This window comes from Mustela lutreola, chromosome 3 (assembly GCF_030435805.1).
Source record: "Mustela lutreola isolate mMusLut2 chromosome 3, mMusLut2.pri, whole genome shotgun sequence".
NCBI classification, from domain to species: domain Eukaryota; kingdom Metazoa; phylum Chordata; class Mammalia; order Carnivora; family Mustelidae; genus Mustela; species Mustela lutreola.
The window spans coordinates 172,323,335-172,347,076 of NC_081292.1; the positions used below are offsets into that span (position 1 = coordinate 172,323,335).

General features: G+C 36.8%; 1 protein-coding gene across 1 annotated transcript in view; it reads right to left on the bottom strand.

Annotated features, from left to right (window-relative positions):
* The window catches only part of PSMD1 (proteasome 26S subunit, non-ATPase 1), a 91,148-nt gene that overhangs the window by 13,391 nt on the left and 54,015 nt on the right, over nt 1–23,742 (bottom strand). The window contains exons 17-19 of the mRNA XM_059167731.1: nt 12,483–12,597; nt 9,217–9,333; nt 2,380–2,482 (exon numbers count right to left, since the gene is read on the bottom strand). Of these exons, the coding sequence (XP_059023714.1) occupies nt 2,380–2,482; nt 9,217–9,333; nt 12,483–12,597 (335 nt within the window). The remainder of the gene's footprint in view (nt 1–2,379; nt 2,483–9,216; nt 9,334–12,482; nt 12,598–23,742) is intronic.

A 23,742-nucleotide genomic window follows, 5' to 3' on the forward strand; every position in this document is an offset into this window, starting at 1 on the left:
AGAAAGAGTTTATCCCATTGGTAGTGTTTACACAGTTTTACAAACTTTGGTCATAAACCTTAATTTTTGGCTCTTCTCCCTGAAGAGACCAAATCATTGAGTGAATTCCCATAAACTTCAACTTCACTCATTCCTTTGAAGCTGCCCTAGAGATCCTCCATTAACACTAACTTCTGAGAGCCAGACTGCAGGACTACATGTTTTTTGTTTTATTTTTTATTTTTTTGCAGCTGCAGCAGTTTGTAGGACAGGATACTGATAAAGTGAAAAGGGTGAGAGAAAAATTCGGCTTGTAATAGTGAACACAGCAATACAAAACTTTTAAGTACTGAATAACACTAAAATAAGTAAGGCGAAAAACATAGTAAATAAAAAGATAAACGGAAAGAAGCATCAAAACTTGATTGGTCCACTGACAATTCAAAGAGATACTCATAAAAGGCAGTGAAGGGAGAGGGGCTGACAGGGGAAGGAAGGGAGGGAGAGAGAGGACTTCTAGTAAAGATTAAAATAAGGCCGAAACAGAGAAGTATCCTCCCCTAATTCTTTTTTTCTTTTTCTTTTTTAAATTTTTTCTTCTCTTGGTGTTTTTTTTTTTTAATTTTTTAATTTTTTATAAACATATATTTTTATCCCCAGGGGTACAGGTCTGTGAATCACCAGGTTTACACACTTCACAGCACTCACCAAAGCACATACCCTCCCCAATGTCCATAATCCCACCCCCTTCTCCCAACCCTCCGCCCCCCAGCAACCCTCAGTTTGTTTTGTGAGATTAGGAGTCACTTATGGTTTGTCTCCCTCCCAATTCCATCTTATTTCATTGATTCTTCTTCTACCCACTTAAGCCCCCATGTTGCATCACCACTTCCTCATATCAGGGAGATCATATGATAGTTGTCTTTCTCTGCTTGACTTATTTCGCTAAGCATGATACGCTCTAGTTCCATCCATGTTGTCGCAAATGGCAAGATTTCATTTCTTTTGATGGCTGCATAGTATTCCGTTGTGTATATATACCACATCTTCTTGATCCATTCATCTGTTGATGGACATCTAGGTTCTTTCCATAGTTTGGCTATTGTGGACATTGCTGCTATAAACATTCGGGTGCACATGCCCCTTTGGATCACTATGTTTGTATCTTTAGGGTAAATACCCAATAGTGCAATTGCTGGGTCATAGGGCAGTTCTATTTTCAGCATTTTGAGGAACCTCCATGCTGTTTTCCAGAGTGGCTGCACCAGCTTGCATTCCCATCAACAGTGGAGGAGGGTTCCCCTTTCTCCACATCCTCGCCAGCATCTGTCATTTCCTGACTTGTTGATTTTAGCCATTCTGACTGGTGTGAGGTGATATCTCATTGTGGTTTTGATTTGTATTTCCCTGATGCCGAGTGATATGGAGCACTTTTTCATGTGTCTGTTGGCCATCTGGATGTCTTCTTTGCAGAAATGTCTGTTCATGTCCTCTGCCCATTTCTTGATTGGATTATTTGTTCTTTGGGTGTTGAGTTTGCTAAGTTCTTTATAGATTTTGGACACTAATCCTTTATCTGATATGTCATTTGCAAATATCTTCTCCCATTCTGTCAGTTGTCTTTTGATTTTGTTAACTGTTTCCTTTGCTGTGCAAAAGCTTTTGATCTTGATGAAATCCCAATCGTTCATTTTTGCCCTTGCTTCCCTTGCCTTTGGCGATGTTCTAGGAAGATGTTGCTGCGGTCCTCCCCTAATTCTTAACAGATAATATAGCAGAAACCAGCAAAAAACTGTAGTAGTACTGAATGAACAAGAATGAACAACTAAAGCGTTGTATGTAAAAGTACAAAGCTCAAAAACTGGCAGCTAAAAGAAATAAATGGATTATGGAATAGTAAAATGTTACTCCTAAATCCTATTTAAAAACCAATTACCCAAAGTAGCCAACCTCAAATGGCTACATCCTGTATGATTCCAGCTGTATAATACTCTGGAAATGGAAAAACTAAAGTTACAGAGACAATAAAAAGATCAGCGGTTGCCAGGGGATTGTATGGAAGGAGAGAGAGGAAAAAAGGTGGCACACAGAGGATTTTTAGGGCACTGAAACTATTGCCTATGATGTAATGGTGGATATATAATTATGCATTTGTCGAAACCCATAGAAAATGAACTTGAATGTAAACTAGGGACTGATAAAACCCAGCCAATTCAGTGTCAATTTCTATGAACTATAGGTTCTATGTTTTCTCTAGGAATAATTTTCCCACAGAAAACTTCCCAAACAATTCCCCAAATAACTTTCCCAATTTCTACTATGTCATATAGTTAGAGCAGATAGGTACTTCATCAGATTTAGTTTAAATAGATAAATACATCTGGAAGATTTAAAATTTACCTGCATCCAGTATGCCTTGTGCCAAAATAGCGCCAAACTTGGCCATGACATCATCATGTTTATCATTGATAACTTTGGAATACAGCTGTCTGAACTGATTCACCTGAAGGAACATGCAAAAGAATTGTAGTCATATCATATTCATTTGTGGAGCCATTTCAGACCAGGGAATAGACTGTTCAAATTATAATGAAAATTGAGCTCTGAAATTCACAACATTCAAAAAGAGAGAGATACAAACCAGGTATCAAGGCAGAAAAGTTCCATAGTTGAAATCATGGGTGTTATGACTTGTCATAAGAACTGGAACACCAGTTCTGTTTTCAATCCTCATTCCCCAGTGGGTGATTCAGACTCATGGAAATGCTGAATGTGACTTTGAATCGCACCACTGTTAGCAGGCTTAAACAGTTCAAGCGAACACTGAGGCTTTAATTGTACTGTGAATAACAGCTACTTTGCTTACCATCACCCTTATAGATTTCCTAGCAGGCATAATCCTTCAATTCTGTCTTCAAGTAAACTACCCTTTAGTGAAGATGTGTGAGGCATATTTTGGATTTAGTGTATATTCACATCAAGATTTTCATTACATACACATATTAATTTTTTGAGAACACGTGCTAACTCAGGGTGGAATTACTGGAATTTTTGTTTCTTTATTTTTTTCTGTATTCTTAAAACTAATATATATTACTTTACAATTAGAAAATAAATTTATAAAATACATGTTATCAATATATTTGTGATTGCTTTAAAACTGTGTGAGTGACAATAAGGGAACTATTTTATGCTTCCTCCTTGTCTTACACTTCTGTTTTCCCACCAGTGCCTTTCAAGGGGTAGGCACCCAGGAAGAAGTCTGCCTATTCAAGAAGCACGTGATCATGGAGGTCCCCAAATTTGCCCAAAGCAGAAAATAATGACTTTGAGTTTCCTAATATAATGACCTTACTTGCATGACATATTCTTTCAGAATCTCTTCCCCTCTTCACCTGTCTTGGTCTTGGAAGCCATGCTGTGCAATGCAGGGTAAGAGAGAATCAGACAGCCTTGGCTTATAAAGATCTCTCCTTCAGTAAGTCATTTAGAAAAGTTACTTAGCTTTTCATCATTTCAGACTCTTCATCCCTATAGGGATTATAGGATCTATCTTACACAGCTGCTGTTAAGGATTATATGATGCAGTCTATATGTAATGTAATGTGTAAACAGTGTTTTATAATTCAGTAAGCAGGATTATCCTACCATACTGTGGAAGAACCCTACCAGTCATCCTTGACTATTATCTCTGCAGCCTAATACTGCTAACAAAATGTGATGAGAAAAACAATGAACTCTCTCTGCCACTACCTAGCATATAACTATTAGTGAGCCATTTTCTTCTATAGGTCTTACTTTATCTAACTATAAAACCAGCATGACTAGATTATCATAAAATTCCCTTCTAGTTTTAAAAATCCCAAGGTTTGATGCTTTTATTCTGGTTCAAAAGGTCAAATTCCTTTGATTCTGAACTTATTTTAGATGAACACTTGTATTTCCTTATACAGAATGGAAATTTTATGTGCTTAAAGGTTTATGAAATAATGTCATGAACTTATAAAAAGTAACACTGGACAAAGCACTGTATGTACATCATGAGGAAGAATTTAAATATAAAACTGTACTTAAAACAATAGGAAATCACACGTTCAGTGAAACTGAAAGACAGATTAAAAATATCAATACAAATATGTCATAGGACTCTCCAATTAAGTAGACTACTTCAAAGAGCTATTTCTTACTTATCATTTAAAAATTGTTTTCCTCACATTTTATTACTTATGGAGTAGTAATTCTCATGTTATGATTCTTCATAAAGAATTATTTTAGTAGGTTAGGATAGTATCTTAAATTTGAAGGCAAGTTTGAGATCATATACTCCCTGTACATACGGATGGGAAACTGAAGCAAGATAGGTGACGTGACTGGCCTGTTTGCGATCAAATAACTAACTGCAATCATGATGAGGATTATGATTTCTGGTTCAATTTCACTGTTATGAACAGTATGGTGCCTCCAGAGAAAGTATAATTTGTGGGAGAAAAATGTTTATTTCCCATTTTATATTACGAGCGTCTCACAGAAAAGACAAATTCTAGGCAATCCTGTGATCCATGCAGTCATTCTGCTGCACATGATTATCTAAAAATCCACCTTCTCCAAATTCATGCATTTTTAACATTCATCATATTTTTAAACTCTATACCTTATACTGCTGGGGGGAAAAACACTTTCAGGGAAAAAAAAAAGGGGAGAAGGAAATAAAGTTCTTTGGGGTCATTTCTGTTGGTACTTATCAGCTGGGTATGTTTCAATTTTCATCTATTTTCCTACATAGAGAAATAAAGCAGCACATCAAGGATGAGTTTTGAAGTTGTCTTCCTTTTCTCTTTTTCTGTCATTACATCTGCTCTTATGACTTCAACTATAGGTATATAACTTCTTCCATGAAATCCCTGAGGTTAGATGAATTTTGGAATTCAGAATTTGTAAAGATAACATGGTCTATATACCATACATATGTAATACTCAAGGGAGCATGGGAGCAATACCCTATAATCAAATAAATTAGTATTTCAGAAGGAGCTAAATGACTGAACATTAACACTAACTGGGATAAAGTCTACAAATGAGTTCATAATAATTCAAGTTTTACAGCCAAATGAGTCCTGAAAAATAAACAATCCTCTTTTCAGTTTTCAGAGCTTTTTGGATTTTAGAACTGCAGATATAGGGCTATGGACTTGTGTAGTTTCTTTGTAGTTAGTTCCCAAATCTCTATCTTCAATTCTGATTTTTTCCTTTACTATCATCTTATTTCCAGCTGACTTGCTATCATCTCAAACTCAACATGCCTAAAACAAAAATTATCTTTATCCTTTTAAGATATTGTCAATATTATCATGATTTCCCCATGATCAATATAAAAAATGATGTTTTTAGCTCCTTTCTCAGTTTTATGAGTATCATTTTGTTTACGGTAGTTGCTTGTAGCTCTTTCTATTATCATTGACACTGTTAGAGTCCAAGTTCCTACCTTAAGGTAGGAACGGTAATATAGATTACCATTTATAAAATTTTATTCTTATAATTTCATCTTATAAAAGTTCAAAGATTTCTCCACAGAAATATTATAGGTGTTTATGATGGCTCACAAAAGCCTAATCGACTCAAATTGTGATTTTAGAACTGCAAAAGCTTATCAAGCTTGGCCAAACTTGGATCCTACTGCCAAAAGAGCACCTGCCAGTTGTGGTTACTTACCTACAGCAGGTAACCCTAGGCCAGATGATATTACGCAAGGAGGAGCATCAGAGTTTTTATTTTTACACTGCAATATTTTATCTGATACTATAAATGATAATTACGTATATGTTCAAAAATGCTAAAGGTGGATTTCACTTAACAAGGAAAACAAAAGACAGATCCTTCATAAAGAGTAGAGTTGGGTTCTTGAGTAGAAACAGTTCAAAGGACCTATAAAAAGTACATTACTCTAGTTAAAATGTTTTGAATCTCTGGTCTAAGGGCTTTCTAAATTGGGTTTGTAATCACCCAGGGGTGTATACAATGTTCCTGGGTCTATTTTGTTGAGAGTGAATGATCAAAAAAACTGGCAGAAGATGAAAGAAAAGATGCACTGGAATTAACTTAAACCGAGATCACAGTGTATATAGAACTAAGCATTAAGACAGCATTCTGCAAAAGGATGTGATGTATATGATGCTTACATAAATACTTCCTTTGGAACTTTCCACTGTGAATTTCACAAACTATCAGAGAATGCCCCTTATGGATTTCTCTGAGGGGTGGTTATAGCCTTGATGAAATTAGTACTTCATCTCCATTTTACTTCCACTTGATCTTGAGCAGTTTGCAACAACCATACAGTAGGACTCTCTAGTCTTGAGAACTTACTTCTCTTTAAGCTTTTTTTTTTTTTTTTTTTTAAAGATTTTACTTATGTATTTTTTTGAGAGAGAGAGAGCGCACATGTATATGGAGGGACAGAGGGGGAGGGAGAGGGAGAGAGAATTTGAAGCCAACACTGTACTGAGCACAGAGCCCAATGTGGGGGGCTCAATCCCATGACTGTGAGGTCAGGACCTGAGCCAAAACCAGGAGTCAGATGCTTAATGGGCTGAGCCACTCAGGCACCCTTCTTCCAGTTTGTTAACAGCTTTTTCTTTTGAGCAAAAGTCACATATCATTCCAAAATAATATCAAGTTGTCTTGTTAGCAATAATCAGATAAAAGGGAGATGATATAAATGAGAGCCCACAGAAGTCTTTATAGCATGCCTGATAGCAGAAAAAAATGAAACAGAACTCAAACTTTAAGAATTCATGAGCTGAGTAAACAATTTCCCGCTAAGGAACAGTGTTTCCTGAAAAAATACTGGAGTTCTACACTGGCATATGTAGCTTTGCTTTCATAGTCAGTAGCATACACATTTAACTTTTTTCCCAGAGTTTACATTAATGGCAACAGCTAGAGCAGCTATAACTGCATGTCAGCATTCGTAATTAATACTCAAGATTCTGATAAAGCCTGAAGATGGAAGTGCTCCCCACGTATTCACATCAACGAAGACAGTTCAAAGGCATTTTATGGAATGATTAAAAAATAATAATTATTTAAATTCTGTATTTTTTCCACTTTTCTAAATGTGAAAAAGTTTTATTTATTAGAGTAAATAGTTGAATGCTTTTTCAAACTACATAGTCTACCCGACACCACCCCCATTCCAAAGGACCCTGCCAGAGTTGGGGCGGAGTTTATGGTTGAAAAATCAACAAAATCCTACAGCAAAAGATGAAAAGACAGTAAAACATTTGTCTTGTTTACAGTAAAATAACATGAAAGCAACATGAGAGGTCAAAGTGAGTAAATACTATATATTACTGATGGGGAGGTGCACTCTATGGCCTAAACTTCCTTCTTTAACAACATTACTCAATTGGGTAACTGCCAGCAGATAAAGCTCAGATCAAAAGCAGAAATAAAAGATGCAAAAGCTATTCATATTATAACTGATATATTTCAAAACAAAAGCTAAAAAGAAATGTGGACTCTCTGAAAAGATGTTTTCTCTAGAACATACAATATATGAAGTAATATTAAAACAAAATGAGAAGGTGGGATTCTATTTTTGCAATAACCCAGTTTTTAGAAGTCTTAACAAATGATTTTGACAGAGAGAGAGAGAGAGAGAGCAGCACTCGGAAAATGAAATAAAAATGATAGCAACTGCTTAGAAATGGGAATCTAGGGCATCTGGATGGCTCAGTCGGTTAAGCGACTGCCTTCGGCTTAGGTCATGATCCTGGAGTTCCACGATCGAGTCCCATATCAGGCTCCCTGCTCAGTGGGGAGTCTGCTTCTCCCTCTAACTTTCCCCTCTCTCATGCTCTCTCTCTTAAATAAATAAATAAAATCCTTAAAAAAAAACGGGAATTTATTAAACAAAGTTCTATAAAATGAGAATGAATGATCAATGAGTTCTGGAAGTTTTGCTCTTCTCCATCCTCCCTCCCCCATCAATCTACTTTGCTGAAAATAAGGATGTTCTACATGTGCTTGATGAGGCAGAAGACAGTATGCCAATGGTTTTTCCAGTTGTCAATTTCTTGACTATTTTTCAAATGGAAGCAAAATTAATAAAAAACTATTAAATGCTCTAATTTCAAATTATGAATAAAAAGTTCTGAACCTATTATATAAGGTATACACACCTATTTCATATATGAAAAGTGATCATTTTTAGTACATGTGAATAAGATCAGTGCATTTTCTCAACAAAATGAGAAGTTTTGGCTGAGGTGCTAAGATACATTAGATATCATGTTCTAACATGATGTCTGCGAGAGTGTCATGAGGATATTTTAAAACAGGTATCTCAAAATCTGTGCTGGGAGCCATCCACAAGGTACCTATGAGAAGTGGACTACAGAATGTGTGAGGGGGATTTCTGTGGGGAAAGCTGAGCTGTGGGTCTTTGTGCCTCACTCCAAACCTAAAGATGGGCTTCAGAGGGACCATGTGGAGAGCTTAATAAGATCAGTGGTCACTGTGCATGGACATATGACATGAAAAGTTAAGAGAAATTAGCTATCCACTGAGGTACTAGCAGAGAGTGTGAGGGAGATGGAGAAGAGGAGGGAGAAGATGACAGAGAGGAGGAGAGAGGGACAGGGCAAGCAAAGTTACACTGAGAACCATATACTCCTAATTACAAGGGCAAAATATGCAGGACTGGTTCTGTGAGCAGATATGGGTCAGAAAGGAGAGAGCCGTCTTGGAGCCATGTGAATGTCTCCCAGGGGGGCAGTGACATTCTAACAGAGAATCTGGATATACTCATTTCTAAACTGAGATTGTATATACCATATAAAATGAATGCAGGACTTTTTTTACCTCAAAAAGATGAATCAAAAAGTCATGGACTACCTAAATTTGCATCCTCTATCAGAGGAACAAGTTATCCTACTAAACGCATTTTAAGAGGACAGTAGGAAGTAAAAATTAAAGTTCATTTTTATGATTTCATCAACCTGTAAGTTCTAATTTTTCAAGTATGGCTAAATAGTTAAATTAACAAAGTGACTATAAATCCGTAAAAAAATGCATTTAAAGAGTGTTATATAGTTAAAGTTGTCTCTTTTACCCACCTTTTTTTACTTCTTTTATGTTTGGTGTCCATTACATTTGACGTAAAATTGTCCTTAAACGAGGATAAGTTACTAAAGAAAAGCCTGAACCAGCTCTCTTCTGGAGAATTTGTTTGCTCACCTTTGGACAAGTGATTTCAGTCTGCTGGATCATGATGAGAGCCGAAGCTATCAGAGCTCCTTGCCTCACATAGTTCACAGGGTCATTTGTCATTGGCTCTAACAAATTAATTGCTTCCTGAAAACATTAAAAAAAACTTTAAATTAAGCTGGTGTAGCTGGATTTTCAAATTAGTTACTATTATTCTAAATCGGTACTTTCATCTAACATTGTAGTGAGTTCACTAAAGACTACTTGCAACTGAGTATACTTTAAGTTTCAATACAGTTGACCATAAGTGAGAAGGAAGCTTGTAGAACTGGTGCTCCTGTCTTGAGGTAAAAGAAGTCAAAAAGAAGGTAACAGAAAATGAGATTAATGTTTGATAAACACCTACTATTTTCCAGGTACAACAGCATTATATATGTTATCCCATATAATTCCATTAATCATAAAACAAAAACAAATAAACAACAACATAATACAATCTTTATAAACAAAGGAAACCGAGGTTAAGAAATTTGCCCAAAGTCATGTAAGTAGAGCACTCAGGCCTGTCTGACCCCAAAATCTGAATTAAGTATCCAACTTCCATCAAATATTAGGTTAAGGTAATGTCTTTGATGATTTTGTAAGACCTAACTTAAAAAATTAAATCGATGTTTAAAAGGATTCCCCAATATTATATTCTTCAGAATAATTGGTTCTATGAAAAAGGGATTCCTTGGTGAAATTTAAGTTTGGTAGTTCTGGAGTACTATATATCACTGTCCCTTGCAGGTTCAAAATATATACAGCTTATCAAATACTCTCTGAATGCATACCATACCAAAAGATCCAGAGCCTCATTAAAGAAATTACTCAAACTTTGTTTATCCTAGCATTTGTTCACTATATTTGACCAAGAACTCTTTTACCCTATGTAAGTTCTGTTAACAACGTGCAGAAATTTTGTTAAGTGCCACTTTATAGGATTCCTTATAAGGTCTTTGGTAGATATAAATCCAGAGGAAAAAAGCAATGGGTTAACAAAATTATCAAATTTATTTCTTAATACAGTATGCCATTTCTTAAATATCCTTTGTTTCAAGGCCAAGGAAGGAAAGAACAAGTTGAATTCTTTTTTTTTTAGGCAAACAACTTCAGATTTCTTTACATGTGGATTCATTTATTTTAAAAATCAGAGCTGATAACAGATAATACATGTAACAGATAAGAGTATTCTTTCTCCCCATTTCAGTGAAAGATGTCATGACATTGTGCAGAGTTTTTTAAACACACTCATAGTACTGTCAATACTTTTTATGAGGTAGTCATGATAAAAATATAAGCAAATTTCCAACTTATAAGTTAAAAGACACTAACTTGGTCTTTGAGGTATGTGATACAACCTCAAAGATACATTTTAGAACATAAAAAAACTTTTGAGTTTTTAATAAATAAAAATAAGACACCAAACCTTGGTCAAATAGGTATTGTTAGATAGGTCAGATAGGTCAGGTATTGTTAGATAGGTTATATAGGTCAGATAGGTAATTGTTATATAGATCACACAAACTATCTAGAAATAAAGCAGACCTGTTTAATATGAGTAATAAAAATTTTTCATTGAATTAACATGTCAGGTTCTGTGTCTCAAAGAACATTTGCTCCTAGACATCATATTAAGTTCACAATAATCTGGAAAGAAAAAAAAAATCTAATATACATTTAACTTCAGAGGCTTAACATAAATGTCTACTGAAGATCTGAATGGGAAATACTTTATAAAACATCCAACATAATTTTCATTTGTTTACAGAGCAGATGTGTTCCAGAAAAAAATGAAGGCCAATTTCTATAAACTGTATTTTATAAACCCAATGATATTTCTAATAAAACTGAAGATACATTCTCAGGTAAGAAATCCCGCCTCAAAAAAACACTTTAAAAACAAATCTCTGTGAGGACAGAAACTATGTTCAACTCATTCACCATCATATCCTTAAAGGATCTTCCCTCCCAACACTGATTTGAAAAATATTTACTGAATGCCTACTATGTGTCAGGTCTGACTTTAGGTTGTAGCAGTGAATATTCTGTTCTTAGGGACCTCACATTTCAGGGCAGAGACAGACAATAAATAGATACGTGTAATAAAAATATCAGGTGGTGATAAGTCCTATGAAGAAAAAACAAAGCAGGGTAAGGAGATGAATGAGAATACCAGAAGGGGATGTTTCTCTACAAATTTTATGCAATTTTTATCACATATAGTGAAAATGCCATTTTAATTCCTAGCTTTAGTAAGGTTTTATGTGACTAGAAAAAGTTATTTGTATCCAATACTAATACTCTTTATTAGAGAAAAAGTTGAGCAAATTAAAATTTAATTCCTGGACCCAATCAGTAAGTAACTATGTTTTATTTTATTTTATTTTATTGTGGACAAGAGAGAATTAAAAACAATGACTCCTCTGATGTAAAGACACTGGGAGCATAATCTAGCTATACTTGTGTTCTTTATGTTCTCGTTCTCATTATGCTTGTATTCTCTCTCTCTCTCTCTTTCACACACACACACACACACACACACCCATGCATGCACATACTCCATTAAAAGAAAAGATCATGTTCTGGGGAGTGGTTAAGGTATATGGGTTTGTGCTATGAAAGGCAAAAATGAGATGATTACGTCATTGCTGTGAATGAAACATACTTGTTTAAGCAAGAATGCATTTCTTTATCAATCCCATGATGAATTGTATTTCCCAGTCATTTGCTTGCCTAACCCGCTCTTGATTCTGTCACTTTTAAGGATTTAACAAGTATCAGGTTAGCTATTACGTTTGCGAGAATAATCAGGCAAATAGCAGTTAAATGACTTTCTTAAAACAAAAACAAAAAAGGAAGGTTAGCTGATTTGGATGGTCTCATTCAAGAAGGGTGATTTCCACAATATTAATCATGCCAATTAAACATGTAAATTACCATGTAAAGTGACCAGAGTAATTCTTCAAAGAAAAAAAGTATTCTATCTTCTTTTTTTAAAGGAAATCAATGGTTTCAAGAAGAAATTCAACAGCATTGTTTCCATTACAGTCACCCACGCAATGTGGTGGTTTATTCTTAACCAGCTTAGAGGAACCCAGCATGTGAGGAAGGTAGTTCTGGGAAGCTTAGTGAGACAAGTTAACTCTTATAGATCACACCACACTTGCATTTTTATGGTGGCTATACAAACTTTTCTGCAAGGGAAAACAGTCTGGTGCAAGGAAAGAACTGACCCAACTGGCTTTGGGCTTTACCTTGTTTCCTGTGCCAGCACAGCAGATGCCCAGGGCCATAGCAGCTCCATAACGCACGTGAGGATTGTAACTCTCTGACAACAATGAAACAACACTGGGGCACTGTTCAGGGGTCCTGATAAGAAACAGAGGAAATGAAGACAGTGTTAGAGGTAAAATATTTTAAATAAAGATGGAAGAATTTAAACCGTTTTTTTTTTTAATTTTTTTTTTTAACTGTATGGGGAACAACAGTTATATTTCACATAGAAGTTGGGAGAATAAAAAACCACCCATGGAATTCTAATTATTGATATTAAAAATCTATTTTCTGTATCCTGAGAATACAGAGAAAGAAAGCAGAATATAGCAGTGATTCCTCAACCATAACTCTGCATTAGACCAAGCATTACAGTCATTCCTTTGTGCCTCCTCCATAATGGGTAATAACCATGAGGGTGTGGAGGGCACATAATGCTCTACATGGATCTTACTTTGTGTTTTGTATCAGAAGACAAAAGCTGTTATACAGACTCAGGGATGTTTCCAAAGCTGCACAAAAGATCTGAATCACCCAGTATAACTCTGATTGAATATCAAATTGGTAAATATGCCTTGATAATGAAAAAATTCTGCTTTTTTTCTTTAGCAACTATTGTTGTGTTGATAAGGACAGAATTTTTTTTTTAAAGTTTTATTTATTTATTTATTTGAGAGAGAGCAACAGAGCGTGTGTTGAGTGTGGGAAGAAGCAGAGGGAGTGGGACAAGTAGACTCCATGCTGAGCGCAGAGCCTGACATGGAGCTTGATGCCATGACCCTGAAACCATTACCCAAGCCGAAATCAAGAGTCAGACACTCAAACAACTGAGCCACCCAGGTGCCCCAGAAATTGTTCTTTTCTCAACCTCTTCATAGCTCAGCAAAGACAAAAAAACCCAGGAAAACCCTAACTAATGAAATACCTGACCTCAACTTTATAGTGGTTACTCTTCAGGGGCAGCAGGATGAGGGTAGTAACTAGAAGAGAAGTAAGGGGCACCTGGGTGGCTCAGTTGTTAAGCACCTGCCTTCAGCTCAGGTCATGATCCCAGGGTCCTGGGATCGAGGCCCACATCGGGCTCCCTGCTTGATGGGAAGCCTGCTTCTCCCTCTCCTGTTCCCCTCTGCTTGTGTTCCTCCTTCTCTGTCAAATAAATAAGTAAAACCTTAGGGGAAAAAAAAAAAGAGAGAGAATGTAAGGGGAGTATCTGGGTAGCTGATAATGATCTCAACCTGGGTGCTGGTTACAGTGTGTGTTAGATTGTGAAAATTCACCAAACTGTAGGTTAATTACGTGCATGTTTTTGGATATATAGTATACTTCAGTAAAAACTGAAAGAAAAAGGCTACCCATATAACTACATTTAATAAAGTTTTTTTTTTTAAAAACACTATTTTCTTGTGAATGAAAGCAGTTACTACCTACAGACCAATTCAAATCCATAACTCTGCTGGAACTGTCCTCCAGACTGAAACTCTAGTTAAGTGATAAATTCAAATTTCAAATGGAGTAGAGCCAAATTTATGGAAACATGAAATTTTGCTATAAGGCTGGATTTCCTCCTTATAACAAGGTGCATCATTCTTTCTTGAAAATTTTCTCAGTTTGACTAAGCTTCCTAGTAGGAATAATTTGTAATTTGTAATACTAACAGCAACAATATGGGAAAAAAAGCTTGGTATTATAAAAGATGCAAAGTATTAAGAAACAGAGGATTTGGGTTCTAGTTCTAGTTTTGTTAATTTCTTAGTATGTCATGACATTAGGTAAGTCACTTTTTTTTGTAATTAGAGATAACTTTTCTTGTGCTGGAATACACAGAAAACAAAATGAGTAAATAACTGAAAATATGGTAATTATATATATATATACACCTTCAGTTAATGCACACTGACATAAATAACATTATATAAGAGGGGAGTAAAAAACCCATGTTCCAGTTCCTGTTTTGTCTCTAAATAGCTGGGATAATTCAGATAAAGTTTAATAAACCATATACTCTGGGATCCCTTTCTATGTACAAAAAAAGGAATGGGACTAGAAGTTCCATAATGTCTTTCCTAGTTTATAATTCAATGGCTTTTTTTAAAAAAAGATTTTATTTATTTATTTGTTAGAGGGAAAGAGAGACAGAGAACACAAGCAGGGGAAGTAGCAGGTGGAGGGAGAAGCAGACTCCCCACCAAGTGAGGAGCCCAATGCTGGGATCATGACCTGAGCCGAAGGCAGATGCTTAATCAACTGAGCCACCTAGAACTCCCCAATTCTATGATTTTTAAAATCACAGTGACTCCTTAAATAATCTCTTATAAAATATATAAACTCTTATAAAATAAACCTCTTATATCTCTTATAAAATAAACTCCTTAAATAATCTCTGCCTTCTTTTCCTTTTGCCCTTCTTTTGCTATGGTAGTGAGAATAACATGGGCTTGGAATCAGAAAGACTTGAATTCCAATTCCAGTGCCATTTAATACTAGAGTGGCAATCACTAAATCTCTCTAAGCCTTAACTGCATCACCCATGAAATGGTGTCTGTCCCACCTTACTCATGCTAGGAAAGGTGGTGGTATGGTAGAGTAGAATACTATACCACAATCATTGAACCCTAAATGCATTATCAGAAACTGTCTCTGGATCAGAACCAGGAATGTGGCTATCCAAGTTGTAGTTTGGGTTCTTATTTGTAAAAAAGGGAAGGTAACTCAAGCCCAAACATTCATGGAAAATAATATAAAGTGAATTGGATATTAAACCTAGAAAGCTGGTTGTATTCAGAGTCCTGACCTCTAGATCTCCTCACCAACTTTTTAAGGAGCTAATGGCAGACAGAACACTTACCTACTGGTCCCACAGCTACAGCAAGGGCAGGAAATTCCAGGGAAAACTGACTCACACTGAAGAGCTTATTTTAAATGTATCTTAAAACTTCATTTATTTTATGATGCTCACTTGTTTAAAAAAGTATTATACTTAGAACAGGATATTAACAGTTTCATGAGGGTCAGAGAAAATTATGCCAGTGAACATAAATACTGGGAGCTTAATGTAGAGCTTTACCTAGTTGATTACCACAAAGACTAAAATAGGTTTTAAGGGCTATAAACTCAAAGAACATAGAAAAAAATTCTTGTTAAGTTTCTCAGTCAATAACAGTTCCAATGCTGACACATTCTTCAATAAAGTGTTAAGATAAGAAACGATACATTTTTTAATTAGCTTAGACATTCAGAGGGGGAAACAGGCTCCCCGCTGCGCAGAGCCTGATTCGATGCAGGGCTCAATTTCAGGACCCTGAGATCATGACCTGAGCCGAAGGCAGACACTCAACCGACTGAGCCACCCAGGTGCCCCAAATCTTAGCTTTTCTACACAAGCATTTATCTCTTAGATAACATCACAAAATAATTCCAATCATTTGATATAATTTCTTCAGATTAGCATTTATAACAAAGTATTTAAATGACTAATCCCTGACCAGCAATAAAAACTTATCTCTTGGGGTGCCTGGGTGGCTCAGTGGGTTAAGCCTCTGCCTTCAGCTCAGGTCATGATCCCAGGGTCCTGGGATCCAGCCCCACATCGGGCTCTCTGCTCAGCAGGGAGCCTGCTTCCTCCTCTCTCTCTGCCTGCCTCTCTGTCTACTTGTGATCTCTGCCTGTCAAATAAATAAATAAATAAAATCTTAAAACAAAAACAAAAACAACTTATCTCTTTGTCTCCATGAACATATTTATTTATTTTAAAAACAGATTTGATTGACTGGGAGGGGCCAGGGTGAGCAAGGGAAGGTCAGGGAGAAGGAAAAGCAGGCTCCCCACTGTGCAGGGAAATAATATGGAGCTCAACCCCCTACCACCCAGAGCATAAGTGGAGCCAAAACCAAGACTTCAACACTCAACCTACTGAGTCACCCAGGTGCCTCTCCATGAACATATTTAGAAAAACAAATGTCTAGAAATAATCAAGTCACAGGAAAATAATGGGTTTTGTTTTACTAAGTAGGGGGATTCAGAGAACAAGGAATTCAATAGTTTGGAAACCACTTTATTAGCATAAAATGTGTTATGTCTGACAGCTTTTTCACATATTTATGTTTTGCTATGCTAAATTTAAAAGTATATTTACTCAGACAATTATAAATGTGCTAGCTGCATTTCTTTTTAACATTGGAGCTACACGTGGTGGGAACTCTAACAACTTTTTTTGTTCCTTATATTTTGGCTAGTTTATAAAAATAAAAAGGTGAGTATCATTAGGTTAAAAAAAATGGGGAGAGGGTGCCTGGGTGGCTCGTTGGTAAAGCATCTGTCTTTGGTTCAGGTCATGTTCCCAGGGTCCTAGTAGAATGGAGCCTACACCTGCCCCAATCAGGCTGCTTCTCCCTCTCTCTCTGCAGCTCCCTCCTGCTTGTGTGTTCTCTCTCTGTCAAATTGATAAATAAAATCTTAAAAAAAACCACCACCAACAACAAAAAAAAACGGGCAGAGATTTATTTTTTGAGTTTTATTTTCATTACAATATAAAAGAAATGCATCAAATATTTATTATCAGGAAAATAACTGAGAAAGAAGAAAGCAGTTTTGTTTACCCAGCACACTTTTATCCCACGAACTTCTATTTTAAGCTACTGCTATTTGTGGATTTTCATTTTATCAGTTTAGATATATCTACTACATGTGAAGTATCATAAAGAAAACAAAACGAAATTTCATAGATCCTGCCCTAAATCATACAAATTTAGTCCTACCTTTAATATATATATTTTTAAACCATTTTACTAGACTTCAGATAATTAAAAATAGCTATAGTTCTAGATAAGCTTTTGCTTTATTTCCAAACAGACTGTTTCTTTCAGGTGCTACCAAAATAGGGCAAAAATACCTCAAAAAATGAGAAGAAAATAAATTTGTAAGATTTATACAAAGAATTCTACTTCACCATAATAAGAAACATGGTCCTTAAAAATATCAAATTGCATTCCTGGACCTACAGAAATCTCTAATATTCAAAAAGTTATAATATTATTAGCACATTCCCACTACACCTTAAAATGAGCAAACCAGGGAAAGTCTTACAGTGTGAGTGAGAGATTATACAATTGTAGATTATTAAAATATTAATATTTCCTTGATTTTATAAAAATAACATAAATATACTTCAATTCTCAGAAAGTTTAATTCATTTCTGGTATTTAAATAACTGTCCTAATAATAAAGGTCTACTTCTAATAGCTGATTACAGTGATTACTGAAGACTTCCAGAGCTGAGCAAATATAAATCAAATATTTGGGTCTTTTATGATCAACTGTAATTCTAGATATAAGAATTCTTTTGATTAAAGACATTTCATGATATCAAGTTGTACTATAGAATTTCACTGATATTTAAAAAAAATATCTTATTCTTTGGTCCTTGACAAAAGTGGATACAGTCATGAGCAGCTCTCTTTGGCAATATCAACCTGGCAAAAACCGTCAGAATGAACTCTGAAAAAAATCTAATGAAAAACTTACAACAACCATGGGTCAGCTTAATGAAGCACTGTTGTCAGAGAGTGCTGTGATATTGGGAACTGCTCATCTACCACCCTACTCTGAGACTGGTGGTGTCAGTGGAGAGGGCGGCCTGTGTCCTAGCACAGCTGTTAATGAGAGCGAGCAAGACAGACTTTATTCTCACAGAACTGAGAACAAATTGTGTTCCAACCTGCCTGGTGCCTCCTTGAAGCACCAGTGCAATAGTCTGCCTTTATTTCACCAAACTTAAGAGAACTCGCAGGCCTGGAGCAGCTTGCCAGGTGACATTTGTTGAAAACATGTAAAGGCAAAAGTACTGGCCATGGGAGCCTGGGGCAAGGATTAACGGTTAACTTAGGCAATAAACGGACAGAGAAGCTTGGGAAGAAAGAGGCTGGGAGAGGAGATACGTGGGGTTAATAAGGGCTTTAGAAGCTGCCACATACACCGAGGGAATGGTGAATACCACATGCGTACTCAGGGTTAGACACATGCTCAGGAAAGGCCTGAGAAGACTCGAAACTTTCACTCCCAGACCTGCACAAGCAGGAAGCAAAGGCTAAGGCATAGTAATTAGGCTAAATTAAAGGAGTGTCCCTACACAGCCAATATGCAAGGACTGGGAGAATCTTTTTCCTTTTCCCTTTCTTTTTTTTCCTTTTCTTGGCTCCAGGTATTTAAGGAAACTGTCAAAAAAACCCCACTAGCTGACCGCCAGACTAAAGTAACACAGAGCTGGAGGCAGAGGCTTAACCCCCTGAGCCACCCAGGTGCTCGTATAAAACTACTTTTAAAAAAGTCACCAAACAATCCACAAGAAGCAGCAATAATAAACCCCTGGAAGGGGCGGGGGGTCGGAATCTGATTTCCTTTGTTGCCACACTGTAATATTCAAAACATCCAGTTTTCAACAAAAAATTAAGAGTCATGAAAAAAAATAAGGAAATACATAAAGCCTACTCACAAGAAAAAAAAGAAATTAATAGAATGAGTCCCCGAGTAAGCCTAAGTATTGGACTTAAGCCATCTTAAATACATTCAAAGAGGAAAAAAAAAAGAAAGGCAAATAACTAAATAAAAGAGGAGAACAATTCCTCATCAATTCAAGAAAAATAAAAAAATAGAAATTATTTTTAGATACACAAAATAAAATTCTGGAACTAAAAAGTAAAAGTGAAATGAAAAATTCACTAGAGAGGGTTCAACAACAGAACTGGGCAGGCAGAAGAATCAAGTTAGGTAAAGTGACAATATTAAATTAAATTGAGAATTATGTTAGGTGAATTGAGATTATCTAACCTGAGGAGCAGAAAGAGAAAAGAATTTTATAAAATGAACAGAGGCTTAAAAACCAGTGGGACACCATCAAGCATACTAACGTTGCATAGATGGGAGTCCTAGAGGGAATGAGAGGGAGAGAGCGGTAGAAAGAACACTGAAGAAATAATGGCCAAAACCTCCCAAATTTTGATAAAAGACTAGAAACTCAACAAACTCTAAGCAGGATAAACTCAGAAATAAGTGATCAAAGAAGATAAAACCTACATTCTAGTAGGAGACATATAATCAAAAATAAATGATAAACTAAGTAAAAAATGTTAAGTAATAAAGAGAACAAAAAAAGGAAATCAAGGTAAGGGGTATTGGAAGAGACAGGAGAGGAAGGTTTAACAGTACCAATTAGGGTAGTCAGCGTAGGCTTCAATGATAATGTGGTATTTAAAAAAAAAAAAGATTTTATTTATTTATTTGACAGAGATCACAAATAGGCAGAGAGGCAGGCAGAGAGAGAGGGAGAAGCAGGCTCCCTGCTGAGCAGAGAGCCTGATGTGGGGCTCAATCCCAGGACCCTGGGATCACGACCTGAGCTAAAGGCAGAGGCTTAACACACTGAGCCACCCAGGTGCCCCGATAATGTGGTATTTTAAGCAAAGACAGGAAGGCAGTAAGGAAGCAAGTCAAGTGGCTAGGTGAGGGAAGAGTATATTACATATTAGGTAGAGAAAGTACCTCATGCAAAAGCCCAATGATAAAACAATGCCAGGCAAGTTTGTGGAACAGCAGAGGCCAGTGGTTTGAGTGTGGTGAAGAAGGGGAAGAATAATTGAAACTATGGCCAGATCATAAAAGCTTTATAGGAACTTTACAGGCCAGGGGTTACTAGAACTTTGCCTTTTATTATGAGTGAAATAAAGGGCCACTGGAGGATTCTGAGCAAAGGAATATGATCTGCCTTGTTTAAAAAGGATCATTTTGGCTGCTTTATTGAGAACAGAGGGCAAAGGCAGAATAAAGAAGACTGGTTAGGAGGCTTCCTAGAAATGCAGTCAAGATATGATGGTGACTTAGGGGAAATTTTGGTATATATGGGTTTGGGGAATGCGTGTGCGTGTGTGCGCGTGTGTATATATATGTATTTATATATACTGATATATATATGGCATAGAACCAACAAGATTTCCTGAAGGAAAAAAACGTAGAATTTGAGATAAAGAGACTGGGAAGATGCAACTGCCTTTATCTGAGATAAATAGACCAATATATAAAGCAGATCTGGAGACAGAGAACATAAGTTCAGTTTTAGACAATCTGAGTTTGAGATGTTTTTTTAGACATCTAAGGAAAAATTGAGTAGGCGATCAAACATGAGTCTGGAGTCTAGGCTAGAGATTGAAGTTTGGGAGTTTCAGTATATAGATGGTATTTTTTGGGCTGGCGGTTCCGGGAATGCAGGAGAACAACAGAAACGACCGCTGGGGTCGCCATCTTCCAGTCCCCTCCCCCCCTTCCTTAACCTAGACTGTCCCGCCAAAAGGGTGTACGCCCAGGTCACGTTTACGCCCAGGTCACGTTTACGCCCAGGTCACGTCTCCATAGGTAACCCGATACCTATGCAGGAAGCAGGACTATCAGGAGCCCTCGACCCCATACCTTCCAATCACCAAATATGGATGTGAGCCCATGCCCTACCTTGGCCAGATAAAAGACTCCTGCCAACTCCCTCCCAGTGCGACATCCCCCACTCCCCTTTCTGGAGTTGAGGAACCTCGCCTGAGGGTGCCCACCTCCTCCCAGGGCAACTTTCCTGACTCCCCTTCTCCTGAGCCCTGAAACTTCACTAGAGAGTGCCTTTAATAAATCTTGCCCTGTGCCTACCTTGCCTGGTGTTGTGTTTACCTCGCCTGCAAAACCTTACAGTATTTAAAGCCATAAATGTATATAAGACACCAAGTACAGTCAGGGGAGAGAAGAGATCCAGAAATGAACCCCCAAGAAGGTTGAAGATTAAGAGGCTGAGAAGATGGAACAGAACAAGGAGACTAAAAAGGAACAGTCAGTGAGGCAGGAGAACATCCATAAGAGTGTGATCTACTGGGAGCCAAGCGAAGCTATTCTACGGAAGGGGAAAAGATCAACTGGGTCAGTCGCTGCTATGAAACAGGCAGAGCAGGTTACGTCACCTAATTAAAATGCAGAAATCAAAGCTCAGAGAAAGGTCTCCTAACCCTTAAGGATTCTGCCGGTCTACTTTCATGACCACGAATCATAGCCATTAGGCTGGAAATAGAGTTTTAGTTTTAGGAGCTTTCTTCAACAAGTTAATGGAAACTACGGGTGAATGGAGGAAGACAATAACGAGGGACATGAAGTCAATAGGGGAGAGGAACCTGGGAGGTATCTGTATATTAAAAGGGGAGAAGAAGAGTTAGAAAAGATTCTTTAAGAAACACAAAGAACCAGGATGGAATGTCTCTGAAGGCAGGAAAAGATAAAAGCTTTAAGAAGAAATGCTTAGCCAACAGAGCTGAATATTGCACGCAATCTATAACTGGTGTTAAAAATGGAATTTTTAAGAGTTGTTTTAGTAGAACGTTGGAGATAAAAATCTGATTATAAGGATTATAGACTGGGTGGGTGATGAGAAGAGAAAAAGATAGGCAATTTTTTAAAGAAGTTTGATGATGAAGGAAAGAGACTCAAGGGATAGCAAAATGTTTAGTTTTCATTAACTAGAAACCTGAGCATGTCTGCAAGAAAGATATTAGAACTGAGGAACTGAATATTCAAGGCATGAATTCTATGTGTGAAAAAGATACTATATTCAGCAAAATTGCAAAGAATATAATAAAGAGTTGGGATCAATAACTTAAATGAAAGTTGTGGAAAAGAGTAATGTCAACATAATCCCAAAAGAGAGGATGGATTGAAAAAAAAAGACACTTCAGAAAGATTAAAAAGTAATAGCACTTTCAGACTGGTCTAAATCTTTCATTAAAACATAGGTAAAATCAGTTGTTGGGGGAGAATGAGCAGAGTCTAAGAAGAACAGATTAAATTTGGAAGAACTATTTTTAGAATTTTAGCTCTTTTGCTGATATGAGTAAGAAAGGAATGGAAAAAAAAAAAAAGCCAAAAAAACTTTTTGAGTTGCTCTGTAGGACCTGTTAAAATGAGCTAGTTTTAGCTACCATGTCTGCATTATAATGATCAATATACTTGCTTGTATCCACCTGTAAGGACCTACTTAGTCAGAGGGAGCCATTCTGTTGTTTATGCAGTAAACTTAGATTGACCCTGCCCCTCACAGAGGAACTTACTTAAAAGCAAGTCCAGAAACTAGTCCAAGGTAACAAAGCCCAAATACAAGGGCGGGTCAGGCCAGGTGGAGACATCCAATCAGTGGGGCGCACATACTGTCTCCCAAGTTACCAAGGAGAGTAGGCCCCGCCTTTTGGGCGCCAATTCTGATCAAGTTGATAGGCTAGTTCAAATATCTACTAGGGTAAATTGAAATTCAATTGGCCACCTGTTTGTGACCTAGCATGACTGTGCAGTTTTCTCTGTGTGTTGCAATCTCATTGGCCACCTGTGTGTGGCCAGGCTCAACCACATGGCCTTTGCTCTATAAAAGTTAGTCTGTGAGGCTGGGAGGGGTCGCCCTCTCTGTAAAGAGGTGGCCCCGACCATTCGGTTTGATTCTCGATGCTTGGCACGAAATAAAGCTTTGCTTGACCTTTGCTTTGTATCAGTATCGCTCCTTTGATCACGGACCCATTAATGGGGGACCTAACAAATCCATGAGATAAATTTACACAAGGGAAGAAAATGTTTATCCTGTTCATCGCCACGAGCAAATGAACTCAATGAATAGTTCACAAATAAATGAATACGTACTGGACACAACCCTATATTGCCAAAAATTCCTTAATGGCTAGTGTTTGAGAATTATGACTGAGAGGTAAAAAAATGTTCTTGGCTGGTATTTGTCTTAGACCTATAAATTAGACTGCCCTTTTAAGTCAAAGACAGACTATGTTCAATAAAAGGCATCAGGACAAAAGTCATCATTTTGGATAAAATGTAGGAATTAAGTTTTCTAGTTATGGTCAGATTAGAGCCTGAGTCTGAACTTTAAGGAATTTTAGTAAGAATTTATCTGGAGTTCTTGGTAAATGAGATATTTTACACAAATAAAGTTTCCAGACACTTGAAATTCAATTCAACTATTAAGAATCATACTTTTATATATTTATCATTTTGGATGGTAATCTTTTAAAAAATGCATTTCTTGTATTCCCACCATCCAAAACAGAACCGAATAAAAATTATTTAATCTTTTCTTTAATATGTGGAAGTCATCCCTCTGGTATCAATTATTATACCACATAAAGTTGTGACAGCCTGGGTTGCAGGAGAGCTACAAGCCTCTACACGGAG